We start from the raw sequence: 27157 nt of genomic DNA, 5'->3' as shown, positions 1-27157 counted from the left end.
AACAGACCATGTCATGAGGGATGTAATATGTGACGTCATCAGCAGTGCATTGCGGGGGCGCGAGTTATAGTTAGCTGAACTAACTATAATGGGGGAATTTCTAGGGCTTTGTACGAGTGAAATGTCCAACTAACTATAACACCAACTAACTATAACACCCCTGAAACCTATGGTTTTTTTCAGTGGATTTTTAAGGATTTTTTAAATGCTAATTTCTAACTATAACGTGCCTGAAAACTATGGTTTTTAAAGTGAATTTTAAAGGTATTTTAAATGCTAGTTTCTTTCTATGCCTACAGAGGTAGGACATGTGATGAAAGAAGAAAAAACTCACAAAAAGAAGCACAAGAAATGCAGAAAGAAGCAAAAGAAGTCCACAAAGACGAAGAAAAGTGCAGGAAGACGCAAGACATGTGCAGAACGAACCAACAGAGGAGCAGAAAGAGGCCTTGTTGCAAAATTATCCTGTGCCCACAACTTTTTCCGACTGGTACTGGTGGTAACTGACTGACTAACCAGGCCTAGAGCCAGTGCTATGCTAAAAGACACTTAGAATACAGTGAAAACACCTACATACACTAGGGAACACAATGTGTTGGGGTACCCCTGAGATTAGCATGACCTCCTCTGTAAGGCCCTATTACACGTGTGCAAACACGCCCTGTGGCCATTTTAAGTTGGGAGATTAAATCCTGACGGTCCCTGGTGTCCAACCTGCCCAGCCGATACCTTCCCTAAGCGCCAAAGAGCTGCGTTGCAGAGAGGTGTAAAAAGGGGCGTGGCCTGGCCCACCTCTCTGCAACGCAGCGCAGTTGCACTTACTGGAGGTACCTTGTGGGCTAGTTGGCCCCCAGGGACCCTCAGGATTGAAGAGGAATTAATTCCCGAACTTAAAACGCGCCACAGGGCGTGTTTGCACACATGTCACCTCAGGCCCCGCCCCTCCCTTCACCACTGTGCAAACACGTCCCCTTTAATTCTGAGGGTCCCTGGGGTCCAACTAGCCCACCATGTACCTCCAGTTAGCGCCACAGGGCTGTGTTGCAGAGAGGTGGTCTGAGGCAACTCCCCTTTTTACACCTCTCTGCAATGCAGCCCTCTGGCGCCTACTGGCGGTACCTGGTGGGCTAGTTGGCCACCAGGGACCCTTAGGATTGAAGGGGAATTAATTCCCCAACTTAAAAAGCGCCACAGGGCCTGTTTACTTACGTCACATCAGGCCCCGCCCCCTCCCTTCACCACTGTGCAAATGCACCCTGTGGCGCCTTTTAAGTTGGGGGATTAAGTTCCCTTCAATCCTGAGGGTCCCTGGTGTCCAACTAGCCCACCAGGTACCTCCAGTAAGCGCCACAGAGCTGCGTTGCAGAGAGGTGTAAAAAGGGGTGTGGCCTCAGACCACCTCTCTGCAACGCAGGTCTGTGGCACTAACTGGAGGTACCTGGTAGGCTAGTTGGCCCCCAGGGACCCTGAGGATTGTAGGGGAATTAATTCTCCAACTTAAAACGATGCCAGCTTAAAAAAATATATATTATTTTATAGAAGGGGGGCTGTGTGGGCCCCCCTTACTTTCTTTTTTTTAGGTCCCTGGGGACCCCATCCCCCAGGGCCGGACCCCTTATTTCTCTTTTTTTTTTTATTTCAGAATGGAAGGAGCCCTGCGGCCTATTTTTTGTTTTTTTTACAACGGATGAGGGCTGCGTGGCCCCCCTCCTGATGCTTCTTTTTGCCCCGGGGACACCATCCCCTGGGGCCGGACTGCCTTTTTTTATTTTGGGGGGGGGGGGCTGCGTGGCCCCCCTCCCGGGCAACTTCTAGCCCCGGGGACCCCATCCTCCGGGGCTGGCTCTCTCCATTGGAGACAGTGGGAGGAGCCCCAATGCCCCCACGGTCCCAGCCGACTCCCTGTCTCCTACGGGAGCTGGCATTGCTTTTCTACATGGGGAGCTGTGGAAAGCAATTCTGCTTTGCTTCATTGAAGCGAGAGCAGGTTTCGCTGCTCTCGCTTCAATGAAGCAAAGCAGTTTGCAATGACAGGGCGAGAGCCGCACGGCTCCGGCCCTGTCATTGCAAACTGCAGTGTCCGGGGCGGGGGTGGGCACCCCGGGACACTACAGGAGCCAGCCCTGCATTGACAAAGCCTGCAGGGTGTGGTGGTTCCTGGTGGCAAGTCCTCCTACACAGGTATTTTGATTTTTAAAAAAATCCCCGGGGGTGGCGGTCCCCGGGGCAGCAGGGGATCCGTGTGCCCCCCGCTTATTAAATAACAAGTCCCGGGGGTGGCAGTCCCCGGGGCTGCAGGGGGCCGTGTGCCCCCCACGAATATTTATGAAAAGCCTCGGGGGTAGAGGTCCCCGGGGCAGTGTGGAGGGGATCGCCACACACATTTGTTTACTGCTCCCAAGACCTGGCCCACCCGGGGGCTTCAATTAAACAAAGCGCGGTAGACCGTGCTTCGTTTTTTTAATTTTCTCGACCGGATTCGCGCACCCAGCACAAATTCGGCCAATTGTTTTTTTTTTTAAATTGGGCCCTAGGGGGTACTTGTGGAACCCCCTGAGCAGGCCTAGGGGGTCAGGGTGTTTCTACCCTGCCCCCTTTTCTTGTTTTGCGCGTTTGTTTTATTCTTTTCTAGTGCCTCGGTACTACCGAGGCACAAGATGGCTGCCAACACTTCCTGGTTTGGAGTGTTGACAGCCAATTAGAATGCAGCTTTTGGTCTGGAGGGTCCGCGGATCCTTCGTGCCTCTAGATATCGAAGCGTTTATTTTTGATTTTCTCAGCAACTACTGAACGGATTTACACCACTTTAAAAAAAAAGTTCTCTTTCTGAGCCAAGGGCTACCTTTGTGCCATATTTGGTGTAATTCAGTCCAGCAGTTTCGGCTATAGCCGTGTCTAAAGTTTCCTATGGGAAATTGATTTTTTCATCTCTATTTTTTTTAATTTCTTAGGAACTACTGAACGGATTTACACCATTTAAAAAAAAAAAAGGTCTCTTTCTGAACCAAGAGCAACCTTTTTGCAAAACTTGGTGTAATTCCGTTCAGCAGTTCGGGCTGTAGTCGTGTCTATAGTTTCGTATGGGAAATAACATGGAGAAAACACGTTTTGGGACCCCGCTTTTTTCTCTGCCCCCGCTTGGTGAATCACCCCGAAACTTTCAGGATAGGAGCTGACCGAACGGCCATAAGTTTTGAAACTTTCGCGAAGATTCGTCAACAAGAGCCAAAGTTTTGGGCAATTTTTGTAAACAATAGTGGTCCCCAAAGAAGGAATTGTGTAAACAATAAATATAGACTCAATCGTAGCTATATTAAAGTGGACATACACAGCCGGACAGAGGTCAATTCTTTACTTTTGGCAATGTAAAAAATATAAACAACACAACAATGCAAAAAGTGGGGCACAAGCCTGTGCCCTACTAAGCAGGTAGAGTACAAAACAAGGGGGAAACAGGGAAACAGAAAGGGCTCAGGCAATGGTAAGGTTTGTTACACACAAGGGATAAACAGTGGTACAAAACAAATTACAAAATACACCTTTACAGCAAAATAAACAGACGTTTTAGGCATATACAGTGCTTTTACAGTGTGGACGACGTTTCGATCAAGCGAAGAAATGAGCGAATCATCATCATCAGGACAAACATAATATGCCTGTGTAATTAGAGCCTCATATGCCTGGGGGAGCAAGTAAAGGGGGGAAAATACAAAGAGCGCAAGGTTAAGGATTGTATAGTATATTCAGGGTAATAAGTGAAGACGACACAGCATGCGACTCAAAAGGAGGACATGCAATTTTCTGTGAATTATTTCCAGTAGTGCAAGTGACCTAATAGGATCTGGTGGGGAGGCAGGTTCTTATTGCCAGGATAGCGCGAGCAGTAGGAGTTGAGGTACTGTACTAAGGGAGGCCCGAGCAGGTGGACCTTGGCATCATGATGATGTCAATTCCATCTTGAGGGTTTGCAAGGTTAATGTGATTTGGCGTCAAGAGAAAAACAGAGAGCCAATGGTTCGGGGGGGGGGGGGGCTCATATATAAACGTCCGCCGCTTATCGTTAACTAGTTAGGGTGGAGTGAGTTTTTATTTGGGGGCATCTCATGCACTAATTGGGTGAAGAGTATCACCAGTAGGTAATATATATCATTTTTCAGTGAATATATACATATATATATGTATATCTTATCCCAAGAAAGTCTGCCACAAAAGAAGAAGACTTGAGGCGGCACTCGAGGTTCGTGGTGACTTCAGTTCTTTATTTATAAAACCATGGGCATTAACGCGTTTCGGGGGTTTACTTTTCCTTTATCAAAATGCCCCCCTGGTTAGAATTCGCCACTGTTGCTTGCAGTCCCGCTTTTAAAAGAGTATGTCCTTCCCACCATCTAAAGTAGTGTGGGCTGCCTCAAAGACACGGCATGGAATCCCCTCTGTTTTCGCAATTGAACAACATTTCCCAGCATGCAGCGTCCTTCTCACGCTGGCGGAGACCCCATTCCTCGGTACATCTTGACAGGTGAGTGACCGATGGGCTGTGTAGTCAGGCAGGGAATGCGGCAAATGTTCTGGGCATTTTCTGAGGTCGTTCACGTTCCTCTCCCCCTGCCTTGCACTTCCATCCATCGCGGGGCAGAGAACACCATTGAAGTAAGGGTGTGGTCCCATTCAAGTATGGACTGCGCATCCGCAGCTACACCCGGTCCAGATTTCGTGCGGGGCAGTCAGAGGGTCTTCCAAGATGCGACCCCCTTAACACTTGCGGGGGGTGCCATCCCTGCGCGCAGCCACGCTGGAAACACGCTGGAGACCGCGTGGCTATCCACGCTATGTTTTCCCAAGAAAGTCTGCCACAAAAGAAGAAGACTTGAGGCGGCACTCGAGGTTCGTGGTGACTTCAGTTCTTTATTTATAAAACCATGGGCATTAACGCGTTTCGGGGGTTTACTTTTCCTTTATCAAAATGCCCCCCTGGTTAGAATTCGCCACTGTTGCTTGCAGTCCCGCTTTTAAAAGAGTATGTCCTTCCCACCATCTAAAGTAGTGTGGGCTGCCTCAAAGACACGGCATGGAATCCCCTCTGTTTTCGCAATTGAACAACATTTCCCAGCATGCAGCGTCCTTCTCACGCTGGCGGAGACCCCATTCCTCGGTACATCTTGACAGGTGAGTGACCGATGGGCTGTGTAGTCAGGCAGGGAATGCGGCAAATGTTCTGGGCATTTTCTGAGGTCGTTCACGTTCCTCTCCCCCTGCCTTGCACTTCCATCCATCGCGGGGCAGAGAACACCATTGAAGTAAGGGTGTGGTCCCATTCAAGTATGGACTGCGCATCCGCAGCTACACCCGGTCCAGATTTCGTGCGGGGCAGTCAGAGGGTCTTCCAAGATGCGACCCCCTTAACACTTGCGGGGGGTGCCATCCCTGCGTGCAGCCACGCTGGAAACACGCTGGAGACCGCGTGGCTATCCACGCTATGTTTTCCCAAGAAAGTCTGCCACAAAAGAAGAAGACTTGAGGCGGCACTCGAGGTTCGTGGTGACTTCAGTTCTTTATTTATAAAACCATGGGCATTAACGCGTTTCGGGGGTTTACTTTTCCTTTATCAAAATGCCCCCCTGGTTAGAATTCGCCACTGTTGCTTGCAGTCCCGCTTTTAAAAGAGTATGTCCTTCCCACCATCTAAAGTAGTGTGGGCTGCCTCAAAGACACGGCATGGAATCCCCTCTGTTTTCGCAATTGAACAAGGCCTAGGGGGTCAGGGTGTTTCTACCCTGCCCCCTTTTCTTGTTTTGCGCGTTTGTTTTATTCTTTTCTAGTGCCTCGGTACTACCGAGGCACAAGATGGCTGCCAACACTTCCTGGTTTGGAGTGTTGACAGCCAATTAGAATGCAGCTTGTGGTCTGGAGGGTCCGCGGATCCTTCGTGCCTCTAGATATCGAAGCGTTTATTTTTGATTTTCTCAGCAACTACTGAACGGATTTACACCACTTAAAAAAAAAAGTTCTCTTTCTGAGCCAAGGGCTACCTTTGTGCCATATTTGGTGTAATTCAGTCCAGCAGTTTCGGCTATAGCCGTGTCTAAAGTTTCCTATGGGAAATTGATTTTTTCATCTCTATTTTTTTTAATTTCTTAGGAACTACTGAACGGATTTACACCATTTTAAAAAAAAAAAAAGGTCTCTTTCTGAACCAAGAGCAACCTTTTTGCGAAACTTGGTGTAATTCCGTTCAGCAGTTCGGGCTGTAGTCGTGTCTATAGTTTCGTATGGGAAATAACATGGAGAAAACACGTTTTGGGACCCCCCTTTTTTCTCTGCCCCCGCTTGGTGAATCACACCGAAACTTTCAGGATAGGAGCTGACCGAACGGCCATAAGTTTTGAAACTTTCTCGAAGATTCGTCAACCAGAGCCAAAGTTTTGGGCAATTTTTGTAAACAACAGTGGTCCCCAAAGAAGGAATTGTGTAAACAATAAATATAGACTCAATCGTAGCTATATTAAAGTGGACATATACAGCCGGACAGAGGTCAATTCTTTACTTTTGGCAATGTAAAAAATATAAACAACACAACAATGCAAAAAGTGGGGCACAAGCCTGTGCCCTACTAAGCAGGTAGAGTACAAAACAAGGGGGAAACAGGGAAACAGAAAGGGCTCAGGCAATGGTAAGGTTTGTTACACACAAGGGATAAACAGTGGTACAAAACAAATTACAAAATACACCTTTACAGCAAAATAAACAGACGTTTTAGGCATATACAGTGCTTTTACAGTGTGGACGACGTTTCGATCAAGCGAAGAAATGAGCGAATCATCATCAGGACAAACATAATATGCCTGTGTAATTAGAGCCTCATATGCCTGGGGGAGCAAGTAAAGGGGGGAAAATACAAAGAGCGCAAGGTTAAGGATTGTATAGTATATTCAGGGTAATAAGTGAAGATGACACAGCATGCGACTCAAAAGGAGGACATGCAATTTTCTGTGAATTATTTCCAGTAGTGCAAGTGACCTAATAGGATGTGGTGGGGAGGCAGGTTCTTATTGCCAGGATAGCGCGAGCAGTAGGAGTTGAGGTACTGTACTAAGGGAGGCCCGAGCAGGTTGACCTTGGCATCATGATGATGTCAATTCCATCTTGAGGGTTTGCAAGGTTAATGTGATTTGGCGTCAAGAGAAAAACAGAGAGCCAATGGTTCGGGGGGGGGCTCATATATAAACGTCCGCCGCTTATCGTGAACTAGTTAGGGTGGAGTGAGTTTTTATTTGGGGGCATCTCATGCACTAATTGGGTGAAGAGTATCACCAGTAGGTAATATATATCATTTTTCAGTGAATATATACATATATATATGTATATCTTACTTTACATTAAACAAAAACCTCGAAAATTCACTGAAAGCCCCCAAGGTTAAAGTCACATTATACATATGTTACAATGTATGTTGAAAAGTGACATTTTCAACAAATAAAGCACACTGAAATGTACCAGCTATAATTATATCAGGTAAATAAGATATTTCATTAGTATATCAACTCAACGTGAGAAACCGACCCCCGCCATGCACAGCCTTTGGCCATATGCGGCATAAGGTTGGCCGCAGGGCCTCGCCAAGGACCACAGGCGTCCGACCCTGCACCACAGAATAGAATTTAGCTGTGCGCACATGGGGGTCGGCCCTACGTCCAATTCCTCTGCAGACAACTGACTGCACTGTGCATGTCCTTTAGCACGGTATAGGCAGTGCACAGTTGGGTTGGGTGAGGGACTGGCCTCTCCACAAAGACCTCTATAGTGTGCAAAGGCTGTGTTTTGCAATTATTGATGAGGAAACTGTGCATGGCAGGGGCGCGAGTTAAAGTTATCTTCGTGCACGAATATGATCAGAAATCTCCAGAAATTCACTGAAAAAGCAAAGGTTAAACTGCCATTATAGTTAAGTAAGGTTATAAGAGTAAAAACCTGCCCTACCGCAAGTTCCCATGAAATTAAAATAACAATCCTCGCCACTCTTTCTGGACAGACACTCTATTGGTTGGACAAAATATTATATTTAGGCCCTCCACTTAACTTCCCTGTGAATTAAGTGTACAAAAATCCAATCTCATATTCAGAAGATCAAACATAATATCTGGAAGGGTTCAAAACCTGACAAGGTTGGACCTGCCACTACAAAGATATGAAAATACATGTTTACATGTGTGAAGTTCTGTTTCTAACATGTTAGATCTGCCTGGGGCCACATTAACAAAGACACATTGTAACATAGGCAACAGGTTTAAAGCAGATACTACAGGTGCAACATGTCTGACCTGCCTCATACAAGGTGGCTGCACTTCATTGTGTAAGGTATTCATAGAACTGAAGCCAACGAGGGCAGACAAAACCACAGACCACCAGCCCCTCGCTGCTCATGTCAAAAAAGTTGCTGTATAGGGTGAACCGGGGGGTCCAGCAGAGCATGATTGGAACCCTTAGAATAGTAATGATATTGTGCAAAATGTCAAAAAAATAAATGAATGAACCACTCCAATGCCTGTCTAGTTATTTAGATTTCTGTTGTATAGCAAACAGCATAGCAACAACAAACTTGGTAGAAGTGCTTTGTAAATTATACAGTGTTTATTTTTGGAAGCTCTGATCCTCTTGTCTCTTTGTGTCCAGGTGGTTTCATCCCAACATCAGCGGCCTGGAAGCTGAGGCGCTCCTGAAGAGCCGAGGGGTCCATGGCAGTTACCTTGTCAGGCCAAGCCAGAAAACACAGGGTGACTTTACCTTGTCTGTGAGGTGAGGAATGAGACCCTCTCCTGTCCAGTCCCTCTGCTGCTGCTGTGTCCTCTCCCCACTAACCCTTTTCTTTCACCTCCCAGGGTGGACAACACAGTTAGCCACACACGCATCCAGAACACGGGGGACTATTATGACCTGTATGGCGGCGAGAAGTTTGCCACCCTCGCCGAGCTGCTAGAGTTCTACACAAAGGAGTATGGGAACCTGCAGGAGAAGGATGGCACCCTCATCGAGCTCAAGTACCCCGTGAACTGCTCCTACCCAACCTCCGAGCGGTAAGTCCTGACCTATTTGAACCTCGTTAGAGAGCACGCCATAAAAAAAAAGATCTTCAAAGTCTAAGGGCATGATTTAGATCTTAGAGGACGGGTTATTCCGTCACAACTGTGACGGATATCCTGTCTGCTGAAATATAAATCCCATAAGATACAATAGCATTTATATTTCGGCAGGTGCTGTGACGGAATAACCCGTCCGCCACGATCTACATTGGTCCCTAAATATTTCCAGCTAAGGCTTCTAGGGGGCAGCCAGCAAAGTAAAAAGTTTGTCCTCTCAATCATAAACATTGACCAATAATAAGGGGTTCCAGAATGTGTCTTTGTTTGATGATGTCTGTTTGGGTTGTAAACCCTATTATGAAACGATCCCTTTAACATTTTATGACTAAGGGCCAGATGTAGGTAAACCTGTATTACCGATTCTAAAATACCGAATTTTACCGATTCGGTATTTTAGAATTGGAAAATGGGATGTAGGAAAATAATCGGTAAAATTTACCGAATCGGTAAAATTCTGAATCTCCTATTCAGTATTTACCGAATTGGGAAGGGATATACACCCAAACTGAGCCACAGGAGGCAAACATTGCTGGGCTGCAGTCCACTCCTGAAGGTGTGCACAGAGGTGCAAGACGCCGTAGGGTCCAGGAGAGAAGCACAAGTGGCCATGGTGACGGGGTCTTCTGTGGGCTGGAGGCCACAATGGTCAAAGTGCAGTGCCTGCAGGCGAAAGCAATTAGTTCAGTACAGAGACAGATGCGCCACCTAAACAGCAACATGGACAACATGAACTGGGGCATCACCTCCATGGCGGAGAGCATGAAGGACTTGGCAGATGGGATGAGGGATATGTCCCAGTGCATGATGTCACTATGTGAAGAACTGCATGATGACTGCACACAGAGGCGCCGGGAGAGGCAGTGTATGCAGCAACACACAAAGGCCATGAACCGTCTTGCAACTGCCACTTCCCTGCTATGTCGCCGTTCTATGGTGATGCAAGAGGGGCTGGTTCACTGCTGCACAGATCTTTCCAGGGGGATGGGGAGGGTTACAACTGCTATGGAAGTTCTTCTGATAAACCAGTCAGCCAACGCTTGAGATGTAGGTGTGGGGGACACTTATGACACCACCAGCAGGAGCAGCAGTAGCACACCCAAACAGGACATTAGGAGGAGCAGCAGGCGCCAATCTACAGGCCGTGGCTCAACAGCCAATGTTGAATCCCAACCTCTGGCATCCCGCACTGTTGTGCATGGGTGCAGACAGTAACGCTGCCCACACTCCAGGGAACATGTTAGGGTGAGGTAACCCGTGACCGCCTAGTTAGGTTGTCACAATTTGGACTACAATGATGTGTCATTTGACATTTGCCGTAGTGCCCATTAAACGACGTCATTCACATTCAACCCCTGGCTGTGCATCCTTACTTACTTAAAAATAGCTGCGTGTGATCTCTGCCTGTCTCAGTCTCCCTTCTGTTGCTGGCGCTACTCCTGCTGCATAGGGATCTGGCTGTTCAGTTCCATCATCAATGTCTTCATGATGTGTTATTTCCACTTCTGTGCCTTTCTTGGTGGCAAGGTTGTTCAGCATGGCACAGGTCGCAATGATTTTACAGCAGATGATAGGAGTGTACTGCCGTGCACCTCCGCTCTTGTGGAGGCAGCGGAACCTGCTTTTTAAAAGTCCAAATGTGCGTTCAACAACGTTGCGTGTTGCTCTGTGTGCCACATTGTAACGCCTCTCACTCCTGGTAGATGGATTCAGGTAGGGGGTGAGAACAAAGGACCGCACAGCATAAGCGCTATCACCTAGGTGGAAAAAAGAGTGGCATTAGTTACATACTCAAAATACATTCATCTGCATATAACTCAGTTTTGGTCTTCAGCAGTTCTGTATGTGTGTCAGGGAAGCTGATGTAATGATGCATTCTCTGCATCATGGCCTCCAGGAACTTACGGAAGAAACGGGACAGGCAGCTCTGGGACATCCCACCTACCGCAGCAATCACACTCTGGTAACTCTCAGATGCAAGCAGGTGTAGGCTACACAGGACCTGCACATGGGGTGGGATGGCGTGTGCCCTTGGTGTTGGGTGCTCCAGGAGTGGGTGCAGGTCCCTGATCAAGTCCAGGATGGTTTGGGGGTGTAGCCTGTACCTTTGCAATATCTCTGCCTCAGTGAGTTGGAAGAGCGTAATCCTCTGCCTGTAGACTTGCTCTTCCCTTCTCCAGACCCTCTCTCCTGCTGCCTGTAGCCGTAGCCGCCTTGCAATGACGTAGAATACCGCCATTCTGGTCACACTGTTGCATTTTGGGGGCTTTTTTATAGCCTGCACCTGGTTACCACCTGCTTTCACTCCATGGTAAATACCAACTCTTAAATACCGAATTTCATGAAATTCTGTATTTTTGCGGTTTCCTACATCACAGAACTCATTTTTTACCATTTCTTATTTACCGATTCGGTAAATAAGAATTTGTTAAATAAGAATTCGGTAAATTCTGAATCGGTAAATTACCGACTCCTATTTACTGAATCGGTCTATTTTTGGCTACTACATCTCAAAAGCCCAATTCCGGTCTGTAACGGCCGAAATTCTGTATTTTCGGCCGTTACCAACCGGTATTTGTCAACCTACATCTGGCCCTAAATACCTACCATACCAAAAGAAAAATGTCAGTCAGTGGGTGAGTCTCCAGGTGGCCATAATCTATCAAATGCAGAGGAGGCCATCAGATTTATTTATTTTATTTTAATTTTAAAAGTTTTGTGTAGCACGAACAAGACCCCGAAGGGTATCAGAGCGTGATGTTTGGGATGCCCAGTATGAACAGAGGAAGACCGACAAGGGCCTGCACAGCTTGAAGTTTTATTTTAAACACATCACAGTCGTGAGACTTTTAATTCCTGGCTCCCTTTTTACAAATAATTATTCATTTTTTGTCACTACAAATAGAAAGGCCTTAACCGAAGCATTGTCTGAAGTGTTTCACAGATAATGGATTGCCTTTGTGTAGCATAAATGTGAAGTTTAATTGTAAGTAAAGACGTCACTTTCAAATTAGAAGAAATATCAGAGTAGTCTGTCTCACATGATCTCTTGATTCAATCTTCAATTCCCCAGGCAAGTTTGTGCATGAACGCAATTCTTCCGTTCTTGGCTCATATCGAGATAGTACTCCCTCTTTTCAAGATAGTACTCACTCTTATTGAGATAGTACTCACTCTTTTCGAGATAGTACTCACCCTCACCAAGATGTGGAAAAGTAAATTTTGCCATGTTCTGTGTCCCTACGCGTCCTCCATCATATGTTATATGTGCATGATTAATATGCATATGTTATTCCCCATGTTCGATTAAAGACGCAATTATAGTTGTGTCCACCTTTAGTATGTCAGTTTCCAGTTCTCGTGAATACTACGAATATCAGGCCTATGTAAAGCTACGTTGCCACGTTTCTCAGTGTGCACGTTATTCCATTGTAAAGTCCCCGTTTCTAGGCCTCAAAAGGGCCCGGACACCAGATTCAGCTCCTGTCTCCTGAAGCCTCGCTGAGGAGCGATACAGCCCCCACCTGTATCTTCGACCCTTCACTTACTTCCTGCCTCACAGTGCCCGGTTCAGCCTGGCTCTGCCTCTGAGTCTGCCAAGAGTATGTTATGATTCCAGTTATCAGTTCAGCCCTCCTCCTCTGCATTCCTAAAGCTACTGAATCGCATCAATAGTTTCCGTCATTGTCTAGCCTCTACGTCTCTATATAAGAGAAATACTGCATTTAATGGTCATTTAATATTCTTCATCACGCACTACATGTAGAATAATGCATGCTCCAGTCTTAGAGTCTGTTCGCCTTTACCCCGATAACTTTTGGATTCTATCAACATGTTCTCTAAACATCAGATACTAGATACTGTTTAGGTACATGTCGCCCTGACTCTCTAGACTTCAGTCTCTGCTCCTAGCACAGAGTTCGTAGCCCCCAGCTTCTCCTAGTAACACGTCATTGCCAGTTTGCGCGCACCATCAGGTTAGAGGTCCCGGCTCCTTAGGTAGCCCCCTCCATGGTTTCCACCCCATTCATGACATATTCTGTTACGTTTGCATCACATGTCTATGTATACGCCCTGTTACACCTCTTTTCACCCTTATCTTTCGCGACTGCTACGCGTCACGCCTATTGCTCCACCCACTGCTACGCCTATTGCAATGTAATGCTATGTGTTTGCGTTATGTATATATGCTCATGTATCTGTTATTAAATACCACGCTAGCCTTCTTGTCCAGATCCTGACCCCGGCAGCGCTGCCAGGGCTTGCCATCCTATTCCTGTGCAGGTTGTCCTGTTCCTGTCCTTATGCTGTATTAAACCTGCAAACTCCTACTACCTCGAATCTTGACTCTTATTTATTGAGCTATCTGTTATTCATTTATGCATTCAAAAAGAGAGGTATTATTTATTTATTTCCCACAAAGATACTACTCGCTCTTCAGCACTCACGACTTTCTTCTGTAGTGAAGAGCAATTTTGTGACCATCTGGCGTAGGGGAAATGTCAGATTGCATAAAATAAGGTCGCATCTTTTCAAACATATTCTGTGTCCCCTAGACATAAAATCGTTGGTTAGGGCATGTTTCCATGACACCTTCTTCTGGACCCAATACATATTTCTTTTAGATGCAGAAGTGATGTGTTTTTGGCATTTGCTATCCTTGTTGAGTAGAGGATCCAGTGATAAAGTCACAACAGTTGCTGATGATACCTGTGGTGACGGTTGCTGTCATCACCTCCGACCCTGGACACCCTTCTGGCAGTCCCACGAGCACACACAGAGTTCCTGATTCTTGTATTAAAAGGAATCCTTTTAAGTAATTTGTAAATGAGCCATTCTCTCAACTACTGACTTACTGCAACATTAGTGGAAAGTGTTTTGGTGTCATGATGAGTTAACTTTGCCGCCACCATTTCATGGTCAGGTGAGCCTGTGCTTACCCTAGTGCACGGGTCTTCAAACTGGGGGCCTCAAGTGATCCTGGGGGAGGAGGCTCTGACCAAAAGAAGCATTATGCTGATAACTGTTCTTTTTTTTAAGAAGAAAAAAAACACGCAGCAGTAAGCCGCTCTGTAATGAGCCATCACTAACATCTTGTCATTTATATCATGGCTGGAAGAAGGTGTCGGAAGGCACTCCCATGTCTAATAATCACACTGTGGATATTTGTACATGTTAGTAAGGCCTGCCTGACCAGAATAGCATGTTTGGAGAACATGCATTTGATTGCATTTTTAAAATGGTAACTGAACTTCAGTGCAATGTTTAAATAAGCCTAGGCATAGTTAAACATTGTCAATTTAATAGAATAATTGTGAAAACTTCTGAGGGAATGATTATTTTTTCCATGGGGGGGCATTAAAAAGTGTGAAGACCACTGCCCTAGTCATTGGAGCCTAGTGAGAGATAGCTGGTCATGTGGTCCGTCCTACCACCCTTCTGTGGGAGAGTGATGCAGGGAATTTTTACAGGCATTTAAATCTAGTAAAAGTTAACAAAAGTAAATGTGGGTGTTGACACCTAAGTTAGCAGGTTTGCCTCTCCACCTGCGGCCTGTTCACTTCGGTTGTTTTGCACCTTTGTAAAACGGAGTGCAAGAGTTGCTCCTGGTTTCTGAGGGGCACTGAAATACATATTCTTGTTCTAACAAGAAACCCTACAACACGAGTCCAGGGTGAGGGCAGAACAGGGAGGGCTTTGATATTACTTGTTTTAATTTCCAGCAGTTTTTTCTTCTGCACAGCTGGACATTTTGATTGACAACATTATTTGGCAGGGTAAACAGTCTAAATATCGAGTTTTTAATTTCGACCTACAATAATATTGAGTTGGAAATATCATAGGGATTCAATATCGAAATCAAGAATATCGACAACCAGAATATCGACTTGAAGGTAAGAATATTGTTTTTGTTAATATCGAAGTTAGTTATATCGATAGCAAAAATATCAATGTTACTAATATCTATATTTATGTTAGTGTTATGTATTTTATTATGTATTTTATATATTTGTGTTTATATGTTTTGTTAATTATTGTACTACTTTTACAATATATGTATACAATTTTTAGAAGTTAGTAATTCATTTTTAAAGTAAATTACGCGTTTTAGTACCGTAGCGGGTTGTGCGTTTATAGGGGAATAGGGTGGGAAGTAATTTAATTATAATAAATTAATTTACAATTTTTAGGAATTAGTCATTATTTTTAAGTACATTTTGTGTGTTAATTCTGTAGCGGATTGTGGGTTTATAGGGGAATAGGGTGGGAAGTAATTTAATTGTAATTGAGTACTTATTTATTTTTATTTATTGGTATTGCTAATTAATTTTGTTAAATAATTATTAATTGGTAATTAATTGTTATGATTAATTATTAATTTGTATTAATTGATTAATTGGTAATTATATTAAGTGTATTCATTTATTATTGAAGTGTGTTGTGAGTTTATAGGGCAATAGGGCGGGAAGTAATTTAATTGTAATGAAGTAATTATTTATTTTATTGTTGAATATTGATAATTTATTGATAATAATTAATTGGTAATAACTTTTTATTAATTAATATATATGTTTCGGAGATTAATTAATTGTTCACTAAATAATAATTGGTAGTTAATTGTGATTAATTATTATTTATTGGTATTTATCAATAATTTATTGTTAATTATTAATTGCTAAATACTTTTTAATAATTGTATTTTGGTATTGAAAGTTACTTATTTTTTATTTAATTATTAGGTAATTAATTGTTAATAATTATTATTTAATTGTATTTATCATCGATTTATTTGTTAATTATTAATTGGTAATAATTTTAAGTAATTATTTATTGGTATTGTTAATTTATTGTTATTTAATAATTAAATCATTATTAATTTTAAAAAATGTATTTCAATTATCAGTAAGTTATTTTTAACCCTAGGTTATCCAACAGTTTCCCTACTGTTGCACTCTCTGGAGTTGGAATAGTAATTTCAACCTCTACGCTATCCAACACTTTTTCTGTATGTATGTAATTATAATGAATAAAATGTTTTTTAACAATTTATAAGTTATTACAATAATTAATTGTAAATAGTATTAAGTATATATATTATATTTTATATGTATGTTTAATTTATCTTTTTACATTATATGTATTACAATGTTAAACATATTTTTAATTGTTTATTTTAAATATATGTATTATTTACCTTATTTTACAATATTTTTTAACATTTAAAAAACACAATATTTTTTACAATGATATTTTTTCTCTATATATTTTTGTACTTACCATAATGTAGATAGGACTTTGATATTCTTAACAGCGATATTTCGGCTCCGATATTTTTGACGTCGATATTTTTGACTTCAGTATTCTGTCAGTGATTCATTGGGCAGATTAGTTTAAATACGTTGTTACAGCTGACCCCGGAATTGCCTCTTGAATGATAGGAGTGGCATCAGCCAGAAGTATAACACTTATTTTTATCAACTTTGGTTGGATGAAAACACTGAGTCTGTCCTTCCAGGATTTGTACTTTGACCCGTGGACATCTGTCAAGATCTCGTTCTCACACAACATAGATTGCAGGTGACACAGAGAACATTGCAGGAGGTACCTAACCCACTGATCTACCTTAGCTGAATTGAAGCTTGTTCCCTGTAGACTGCACACAACCCCAAGCACCAGGCCCATTTGCCAACTGAGCTAACCAGCCAGGATTGTACAGCATTTTGTACCGCTGACGCATTGGCAGGGTGGGGGCGAGATCCTCTACCATGCGGGAGAACCTATTTGGAAAGTGTTGAATGGCACTATGGCCTCTGTGGGAAGCCAGTGCTTAATTTGAGCAGGTTGTTTCCGGTGCTCAGCACTGGCACTTAATTGTCAACACTGGTGCTTATGACAGCTGCCATATGGTGGCGCTGTGTGTGCAATTAAAAGATAAGCAGAACATTAGTTGTTTATGAATTCAACATACATTATAAACAAGTAAAACCAGCCGCCCCAGCCATTCTTATAGCTTTTCGGGCCTCGAACAGTCTGATATGTCACTTTTGCAGCAGTGTGACGGTTAGTAGTTGTGTAGGTACTGTCATTGGCAGTGCTGTTAGTGGTAAAGAGTGGTGCAAGCTGTGGTGGCCTCTTGACGAGGGTCCTGGCACTTATTTTGTTTCAAATTAAGCAGTCTAGGGAAGTCTTGTGCCGTTGTTTCTGCTTGAACAGCGGGTTCTCTTATCCTTACCTGGGCTGCAGGGCTCTGCTTAAAGTGGAAGGACACAACGCCTGGTGAGGCGGGTCTCTCTAAGGCCCACCCAGTAGTGACAGACAGTGGCACAGCCCACTGAGTGCACTAAATGAAAGCAGCCATGCCAGATATTGCATATAATCCCCACAAAAAGAAAACAGCCCACAGAGCCGCTGTCCGGAGATTCCCTGCAGACCTCTTTAGTCGCTGTGTTACTGGATCTGAACAATCACAGACCAGGACAGAGATCCCTTGAGTGATCGCTGATGCCAGTGCAGCGGCATAGCTATCTGTGGTACAGTAGGTGCAGTGGCACCGTGGACTAAGGCTGTGAGGGGCCCTCTGCACACCAACTATAAATTGTTTTACTATTCACAAAAAGGGGGAGGGGCTATCATCTTTGCTTGCATTGGGGTCCAGGAAACATTTGCTGTGCCACGGTGCCACTAAACTATGTGCGTAAAATGAATAAATGTCGCATTGAGGCCCCGTCATAATGTCACTAGAGCGTTGAGCCACACGGTGTCGGGAGCCAATGGGGAAGTGCCCTCTACCACCAGTGAGGCAAGAGACGAGGCCCTGTGAGCCTGAAAGGGAAGTGAATGTGCGTTTTTATTATATTTTTCATATAAAAGGGCATAAGTCATTCTTATTTAGTCCACATCTTACTCGTGGAAATGTCAAAGTGTTCACACCTTCACGACTGTTCTCGCCTTCACGGAGAAACACTGCAACATCATGTCATCAAGAAATCCCCTTGGCTCTGCTTGAAATGAAAGCTAAAGCCTCAAGCCAGCGGCCACAAGCAAGTACACAGCAAACACAAAGTTATGGCACTGCCACATGCTACATGCATTGGCGGCTCCTCCGCTAAGGCGGAGGAGCGTCGCCCCACTGCCTTTCAGCACAGCATAAAAGAAAAATGAAAATGGAAATAACGCAATGTTATTAACCTTTTCTTTTTCTGTGCTGGGGCCGTTTTGTGGGGCGGGGCCAGGTTGCACGGAGAGGGGTGGTGGCACCCTCCTAGGTGCGCATGAATGTTTTGTCGGCCTGCTGGGGCAGGACAAACATTCATGTGCACTTTGCATGTTCTCCACCAAGACTGCATTACAGCCTGTGTGGAGAACAGCCCAGGCACCCATTCCCCATCTGAGCACAAAGCACAGCGCTCAGACCAATCACAACGCTGCATTGCAGCGTTGTGATTGGCTTATGAGACCCTATCCTGCTTCCTGTTCTAACAGAAGCCAGTAGGAGGACGGAGAGGACGCAATGGAGGCGGCGACCGGCCGTCCAGCCATCCGAGAAGTACGTACACTTTTTAAATTTCTTTTTTCTTGCCCCCTCCCGCCCCACTACTGCTTTGCGGGAGCAGCTGCGGCTGGCTACATGCCACATTGTTTGGTGCTCAGTGCCACAAAACATGTACCGTAATGCCCTTATTAGATGTAAAAAGTAGCAATCCCACAATATTTAGGTCTGTCTTAGAAAAAGCTTTAGCTGTGGGCCACAGCTCATCATCAACACCCAAAAAATATACACAGTGGATTTGGGTCAGCCCCCTTTCGCCATTGCATGTTTGGAAGTGTCATTCACATTTTGGAAAAGCCCACATAGTAGGTATTTGGTGTACCTCCTACGAGCAGCTGGGTATTTTATTAGGCAGTAGTTACAGGGTTCGGCTGAAGAGGGTGCTCTTTTACTGTCCAGGTCTACAGTGCAATGTGAATTAATGCATGCATAAGGTCTTTCTATTGCAGAGGAGACTTTAAATTAGAGTTGTGTATATGCACATGTATCTGCTTGTGAATATCTTTGTACTGATGGTCCTAAAACATGTGCTGAAGTTAATTATTATTTACTTCAAACTTTTATGAAATATGTTGATTTATTCTACTTGCCAGATTTATTTCCACCAATATCCGGGTCTGGTGGCTCAGTGGATTAAAGCAGCAATCCCGGGGGGTTCACTCAGCCTTTCATCCATCTGAGGTCGAGTACTTTTGAGTTGGGTAACAATAAACATCTGTTATTCAGCACCAGGACACCTTCGGGTAATCGTGCGCTTTAAAAATACACGTTATTTAATGTTATATTAAATATGTAATCTTATATTGAAAGTAGCCAGTTTTATTTTATTTGGCTGCAATTATGATATTCTATAATGAGCCTGATCTGGTGGTTCTGTGCACCAGTGCATCCAGTCGAGAAATCAGCAGTTGACCTTATAGTCACAGATTTTAAGGGCACAAAGGGGTATACACTGCAGTGCATACCCTTCGAAGCCCTTACATACTAATTAACGTAAGAACACCGAGGTGTATGCACTGCGGAGCAGTGGTTTAAACAGGGCTGGATGAGGGGGCACTCAGTCGCTCAATGTTTAAACCATTGCAGATTAAAGTTTAATCTAGAGTGGTTTTTAAAATAGAGGGATTGCTTCCCCTTCCAGTCCTGTTTAAAAAACTAGTTACACTGCTGACTCATTCTGCTAGCAGAGCCGCGGAATTTATTAGTAATTCTCCGTTACATGAGTAACGCGGAATTACTAAATTCCTCCAACTAAAAAAAAATTCTGCCCGTCCCTAGCGAACATATGCTTTACAAATAAATGTTATGGAATGAACGTGTTGGTGGCTGTGCCTGCTAGGCACGTCACCATATTGTGGCCCAAATCCGCCCGGCTGGCAATCAGAACGATTGCCGACCGGCGGAAAAGCGGCGGACGCACTCTGCGTCCTCCGCAATACCCCCACCATTATAATATGGCGGGGGGTAATTCGGGGTGCGATGGTGGGTGGATCGCCACCGCGGAGCCGGTGGTGGCGATTTGCCCGCTATCCTAATCACCCCCTTAGTGTTGCCTCCCCTGTTCCCTGTATCTGGCAAGGAAGTGAATGTCTGGTATTGTGCCACAGTGCCTTCTATTCAGGTATTTTGTGCCACAGATACTGGTGGACAGACATTCAGTGGATAGTTATTCACGTGCAGGCTTTCTGTGGTGCAGTAGTCAATGGTCAGACTTTTGATAGCTCGTTATCAAAGCACAGGTATACTGGCACAGTGCTTAATTTGTAAAAAACAAACAAAAAAAAAGTGCCAGCGGCCTTGTCAAGTGGCCTCTGCAGCTGCCCACGCCCATGTCAGCGATGCCAATAACAGTATAAACACAACTACTAACCATCACGTTGCTACAATTGCGGCGAGTCTGACTGTTCCAGGCCCCAAAGATATAAGAATGTCTTTAATTATCAAGGGGCAATAACAAACAGACTTTCTGGCCAGGCATTTCCTGGCACAGCACTGATGGGCATGCCTTCCTTGGTACAGTTACTGATGGGCAGGCATTCTGTGGCACAGTCACTGATGGGCAGGCCTTCCTTGGTACAGTTACTGATGGGCAGGCATTCTGTGGCACAGTTACTGATGGGCAGGCCTTCCTTGGTACAGTTACTGATGGGCAGGCATTCTGTGGCACAGTTACTGATGGGCAGGCCTTCCTTGGTACAGTTACTGATGGGCAGGCATTCTGTGGCACAGTTACTGATGGGTAGGCCTTCCTTGGTACAGTTACTGATGAGCAGGCATTCTGTGGTACAGTTACTGATGGGCAGGCCTTCCTTGGTACAGCTACTGATGGGCAGGCGTTCTGGGCACAGTTACTGCTGGGCAGCATTTGGTGGCAGAGTTACTGATGAGCAGACTTTCTGAGACACAGTTACAGAGTTTCAGGCAATCTGTGGCAATTTACTGACGGGCAGGCACTATGCGGCAAGATACTAATGGGCAGGCATTCTGTGCCACTGGTGGGCAGGCATTTTGTGGCAGACTTAATGATAGGAAGGCTTTCTGTGTTCTAATATTTGATGCCTCTGCCAGCTTTGTGTACCCTTCTCTTTTGCTAAACCCCCGCTGCTGGGAATGAGTGTAAATCCTCTGAAGTTTGTGAGGCCATTTATGTAGGTGCCCACTCACTACCTCCATCCTGTCCCTCCACTCAGTGGCTTTCTGTGTGGCTTCTTACTCTTCCCTACATTTCCATCTTTCTAGCACACCACACTCCACCTCCCTAATGCCCTCTCACCCGGCGTTTGCCAGCCTGCCACCCTTTACCTCCCTCACTACCCTTTCTCCTCCTCCGGCAGTACCTTGATCACACACGCTGGTTTCACATGATATTAATAGCTAGAACGTCCCTGTCTGAGGTACCACTTCCTCTTGTGATTGGAAAATGGGGTGAGTTGGGGGAGGAGCCTAGCTCGCGGCCGTAATGGTCGCCCTTTAGCTCGGCTCCCGCAGCCCTCCGTCCTGATTGCCTATCCTGTCTTCTATCCTGTTCGGGGACGACACATTTTTGGGGAATTGGAAACATAACGGCTTGTTTGTACTTACCATCTGACCCCGGGGTCTCGGTGTGCGGCGGCGCCGGAGTTGTGTCCTCCGGAAGATTGGGGCCTCTGCGAGACTTGGACCGGGACCTGGCCGGTGGGATCCGACGGCTCTCGGCCCCGGCCGAGAGCGAGAACCAATGTTGGGAGCCGATGTGCGAAGATCCCGGCGATCCTGACCCGGGCCTGCCCTGGTGGCCGCGCGGCCGATGTGGGTGAGAAGCCCCGGGACCTGATTCCGTGAAGGGGTCTCCCCCCACCGCTGCTTTGTCCGGCGGCCCTGGTCCCGGTGCCCGGACTCCGCTTGTTTGGGGCGCCGGTGTTGGTGCTGGCGGAGACCCGTCTTGGGCGGACATCCTTTTTGCATCGAGGCCACCCTTGCTGGAACCCCCGGACCTTGTAAAGTCCTACATTTGTGAACTGTTCTTTCCGGGGATCTTGGTTGGCGGCGATTGGGCTGATTCACGAAATGGCGGCCGGCCCTCTGGAACGAGAGTCACCCTGTGGCGGCGGGCCCGTGTTGCCTAATTGTGCGGGGATCGGCTGTGGTGAGCGTGAGCCGGCGGTCAGAGATATCCTGGAAGCCCTGAGATCCCTGCACGCATCCTTGGCCCTGGGCATCTCGGTGGGTCCGCCACGATCTGCCGCCATTTTGGGCGGCCATTTCTTCTTGTCGCCCTCTTGTTTCGATGACTCCATTGCCTCGCCCCCCTCGATTGACTTGAGTGTCTCCACCTTTGATCGAAGATCGTGTAGTGTGCCGGTGACTTTGGGGCGCCCTGCTTTTCAAGGTTCGGACCCAGGGGACTCGGATGCTGTACCGCAACCCTGTTCGACATTGTTGCCTGGAACTATTGGTGGACTGCCTCCTGAGCCTGCTTCGATGACTTTGTGCATGTCTATATTCGGGACCACCTCGTCCGCTCCAGTGGCGCAACTGAACTCCTGTTTTTCATTGCTAGTGCTGCGATTGTTGATGCATCTCTACTTTCCGTTTGGACTTCTGCTCCCTTGCGGATCTATCTACCCCCCACGTAGCTATGCTAGTCACCATTCCACTCGATTATATGCTGATCTCGTATTTAATATGTGGGTTTTCATTGCCATGTGGTGGGTGGGGTTTGTCGCTCGAAAGGGTTGGGGGTGAAATGTACGACTTCTGTTTGATTCCCGGTCTACGATTTAGTGGCACATTTGTTTCTAATCGTTGAAAGGTGGGAGGTCCCCTTCTCATAATGTTTTGTGGCGCGTGATGGGGTGTCGTCCTGGTCTGTTTTTGACTGTGCTTGTCTGGTTGGGCAGAGGGCTGCGGCCGACCGTTTTGATTATAGTTATTCTTCTCCTCCCTCCTGTCTCCTTTTTTCCGCTTTTGTTGCCTTTTTGTCTCGTTCTTCTTTCTTACTTCTCGCTATATTACGGGTTCTGGTTTAGGGCGACAGGCACGCTGTTTGAAGGGTAGGCCATAGCCTTCTACAGGGGTGCAGGGTGGGACGGGTGGGTTGGGTGCTATTTTTTGTTTGTCTTCTGGTTCTATGGCCCTTTTGTGTCTCTTTTTCGTGAGGCCACGTCTGTCCCGACCTCCTCTGGTGTGTTTCGGGTGAGGGGTGTGGCGTTGTTAATCCTCCTGCTATGTTTCGGCTGCCTTTCTCTTCGATCGCCATACCCCCACTTGGGCTGCTACTCCTTTTGTCTCCTGTCTTCCTGCCATGGGGGGCCTGTGTCGGCGTGTCTTCTTCTTTTCTTTTTTTATATTTCCTTATTCCCTTTTTATTGTTTTGTTTTGTCTTCCCTCCCTTTTCCTTTCCCTTCCTCTTCCCCTTCCCACTTAGTTCCCCCCCCCCCCTTTTTTTCCTCCCTGAGTCCTAGAGGTTACTATGGCGGGCTGGTTTTGATGCATTGTCTTTCCGATCCCTCTGTTCTGGCTTGGTAGTGACTTGGGTGGTGGGCGTGTTACGAGGATAATACTCGGGGCCGATTGTGTCTCACATCTCCTGATTTTCTTGAATGCATTGTATTGTCCCCTTGATATTTTGGCCCCACGCCCCCCTTATTAATGTTGAGGTTGGTTACGGGATATCGGATGCCTCCGTATTGAAAGTGAGCCTGTCATACGTCTTCTTCCCATATTATAAAACTAAGCCTTATTTCCTCCTGTGTTTTAGCCCTTTGGTTCCTGTATCTCTTCTCCCCTTTTACGATTGTACGGCCTCTGCTTTGTATTGATTGATTATGTAATATTTGCCTTGCGACTCCTGATTGTTTTGCACATTGCGGCCGGCCGGCTTGGTTGTGGGCCTTGACTTGTCTCTCCTTTTGATGTCAATAAAGGTTTTCAAAAAAAATTTAAAAAAAATAAAAAGAAAATGGGGTGAGTTCTTGATAACGCCGGATTCGTATCTTATCTTACCATCTGTTAAAAATCCTCGACTGGACCTTTTTATCTGCTGGAAGTGTAAAGGGGAGAAAACTAATATTTTCACTACCATCAATGTGAACTCATCAATTTAGACTTGGAAAAGACCACTGACTCTGGAATTCAAGTTTAAAGATTTATTACAAAGCCAAAAATAACTGGACATACAAGCACCTCATGACGAGGTTAAAGAAATACATGGGCACTAGTACGTAATTCATTCTACGAATCAACCAAATTCTGAGGAACGTGAAAAGAATAAGCAATTCAAGAAAAATTAAAAAAGCAACAACTGCTCCGATATCCAAGTTTGTCTTCATCGGTTACAAAAGGAAAATGAATCTGTTAAGTCTATCCCTACACTACCACTAAGGTGACATCCCTACTTAGCATCTCCCAGGCAAGATCGAGAAAAGGGTATCAGCTCGTGAAGACTTAGTAAGAAGTACACTCACATTGGAAAGGGTCAGAAGCCAAAACTAAAACTCATTCTAAGAATCGATCCCTTCTCTTACCCTCCTAATGGCTCTCTGCTCTCATCTAACCTCTCTACTTCGTCTGCCTCTCCTCCCTCGGGGTTTTGTCCCTAATACAAAACAGTCAACTCAAAGAACACGCCTGAAACACCTCCTTGGGATGGACATCTACTGCAGGTGCTTTTCCCCAACTTCTGCTTCATCCAAGAACGGTTGAGTTGTCCTTGGGTCTCAGGCTTCTCGAGGGAGCTTCCAATTATCAAATTCCAGTGTAACATTGTAACATGTCTCCTCCATACCTCCCTCCTAAAACAAAGAGCATCAGTCCTGCAAAGGAAAGCATGTGAACAAATCAACCTTATGCGTGCAATTCTGCCGACTGCTTCAACTGAGAGCCTTCCCAGGAAAAAATACATTTCAGGCCTACTCTATTCAGCTAACATAAGAAACGAGAGGCCTTTCCATTGCAAAACGTAAATACTAATTTTAGGCCTTCACACTCTAAAGACTACTCATTAATAAGCATTACATTTCTATACTTTAAGGCACATTTAGGCATCTCTACACGTGCAGACTTTTATGGGGCACAGTTAAATCTAATGCATTACATTACATATAAACTGATTCATAAAGCACTTGCAATAGGCAATTAAATTTAAATGTTGGTTTACCCTCTCTATTAACACAAACACATTTTCTAACATTACACATACAATTTTATTATTATGTCACATTTTCTAATGATTAATTGTAGTCTAATGCAGAATACATGTGGGTGCGGACTAGCTGTGATTATAATACGCCCCTACAAACTTCAGAATATCGTGACGATCTATCAGTTCCCCCCTTTGATGACTAGTGTCATCACCAAAATCACAATACCCTGGAGAAAGAACCGACCTAAACAGAACTTGTAGCCACTCTTCCCTGTCGGAACTTCTCTAGATTCTTAATATTCTGATAATGACTGTCCTGCAGTCTAGCTATACTCATCTCCTGCTCTCTAAGGGATTTTTCAACCTGATTCGCCCTGTACCACTAGTAAGCTCTGGCAAATCCCCTCAAATAAACCACACAAACCACAATGATAATGGTTGGCTTCAGAATATATCCAATGATACTCTTCTCCAAATTCGCAAACCAGCTTCCCACCTTTCCAAACCTTTTACCAACCTTTTACCAAACTCCTTCCTCAGCCAAATCCTCAATCTCATGTTGGATCACAGTGATGTTACTTATATATTTCCCCAAATCCTTGCTTTTATCTGGTATATAAGTACAGCGCTCTTGAACCTTCAACATTTTACAGTCTCCGCCCTCTTTTGCCAACAAGATATCTAAAGCAAGACTGTTCTGCATCACCATCGTCCTTATCGACAACATCTCTCTATCAACGAGTATCAATGACTTAGCTGTATTTGTCGATAATCGATCCACAACAGTCACCAACTTTCTTATCTTCCCATCATTCAAAATCACTCCCAAACCTGGTATTACCGGTCCGAAAATATCTCCAATCACTGCTCCTACACTAGCATTTCTCTTCGTTTTAGAATGCTTTTCACCTTCTAACAGTTCTAAATGGTCTGCATGGTATATTTTAGGAAAGATCATACCCAAATAACATGTACCATACCAATTAGTAGGCAATCTCACATAAGCATTCTTTCCACCCACATAATATACTGTTGGCACCACTTGCACCGTACCTTGGAGAAAGTCCTTTACGGACGCTTCCATAGTAAAACCATGATCACATGAGCTTTGTCCTACATCGATCTTATCATAATAAGTCTGTACACCTTTCAAACACAACTTCCCCTTCTGCAACAAATCCAATGCTATAGGGCCATAACTTCCCTTTGCTCTGTGAGCTCTCTCTTCATCTGTCCAATCGACTGGACTATCTCCGGTATGACGTCTTTGGGTTTGTTGTCTATATCTATCTTCTATTTGATCGACAAATTTCTTCTCTACACCTGTTAGTGAACAGGTCAAATTATGTCTATGGGCATAAGAGGTGTCTAGCGTTGGATCTGGTATGAAGTACTTCCCAATTCTGTCCTCCTGCTTGTAATAATCATACTTATTCAAGTGCTTGTAGGCTGGTACCTCTGAAAGCACTGCATCATAATTCGAAAAGAAGTTCTCATTATGCCTCACCCATAAAATATACTAAGCAGCAAGCTACACGTGATGCCACAAGTCAGTGGAAGATGGTGATACTTGATACCCTCATCCACTGAGTCAGGCAACTGCATACACACATAACAATCTTTCGCATTCATTGCCTCAACATACTCATGTGGCAGCTTGGCATATGCATTAAGCTTAAAGTCACCTCTAGACAAATCTACATGCAATCTATGACCATTTTTATCTAGCAAAGCCTTTTCAGCTCATATGATGCCCTCTTTCTGGGTTGAAGTGCTAGGTGTAGGTCTTCCTTTCACCCCTCCCACTTCTACCTCATGCAAAATAGCAGCTGACACTATGATAACTATCAC

At 45.0% G+C, this 27157-nt stretch overlaps 1 protein-coding gene across 2 annotated transcripts in view; it reads left to right on the top strand.

Annotated features, from left to right (window-relative positions):
* The window catches only part of LOC144768103 (tyrosine-protein phosphatase non-receptor type 6-like), a 203922-nt gene that overhangs the window by 57118 nt on the left and 119647 nt on the right, over positions 1–27157 (top strand). For both annotated transcript variants that reach the window (XM_078651503.1, XM_078651502.1), the window contains 2 exons: positions 8671–8793; positions 8877–9071. In XM_078651503.1, coding sequence (XP_078507629.1) covers positions 8671–8793; positions 8877–9071 — 318 coding nt within the window. The remainder of the gene's footprint in view (positions 1–8670; positions 8794–8876; positions 9072–27157) is intronic.

Source organism: Lissotriton helveticus, chromosome 7 (genome assembly GCF_964261635.1).
Source record: "Lissotriton helveticus chromosome 7, aLisHel1.1, whole genome shotgun sequence".
NCBI lineage: Eukaryota > Metazoa > Chordata > Amphibia > Caudata > Salamandridae > Lissotriton > Lissotriton helveticus.
The sequence above is the reverse complement of the archived record's forward strand: the minus strand, read 5'-3'. Positions and strand labels throughout refer to the sequence as shown.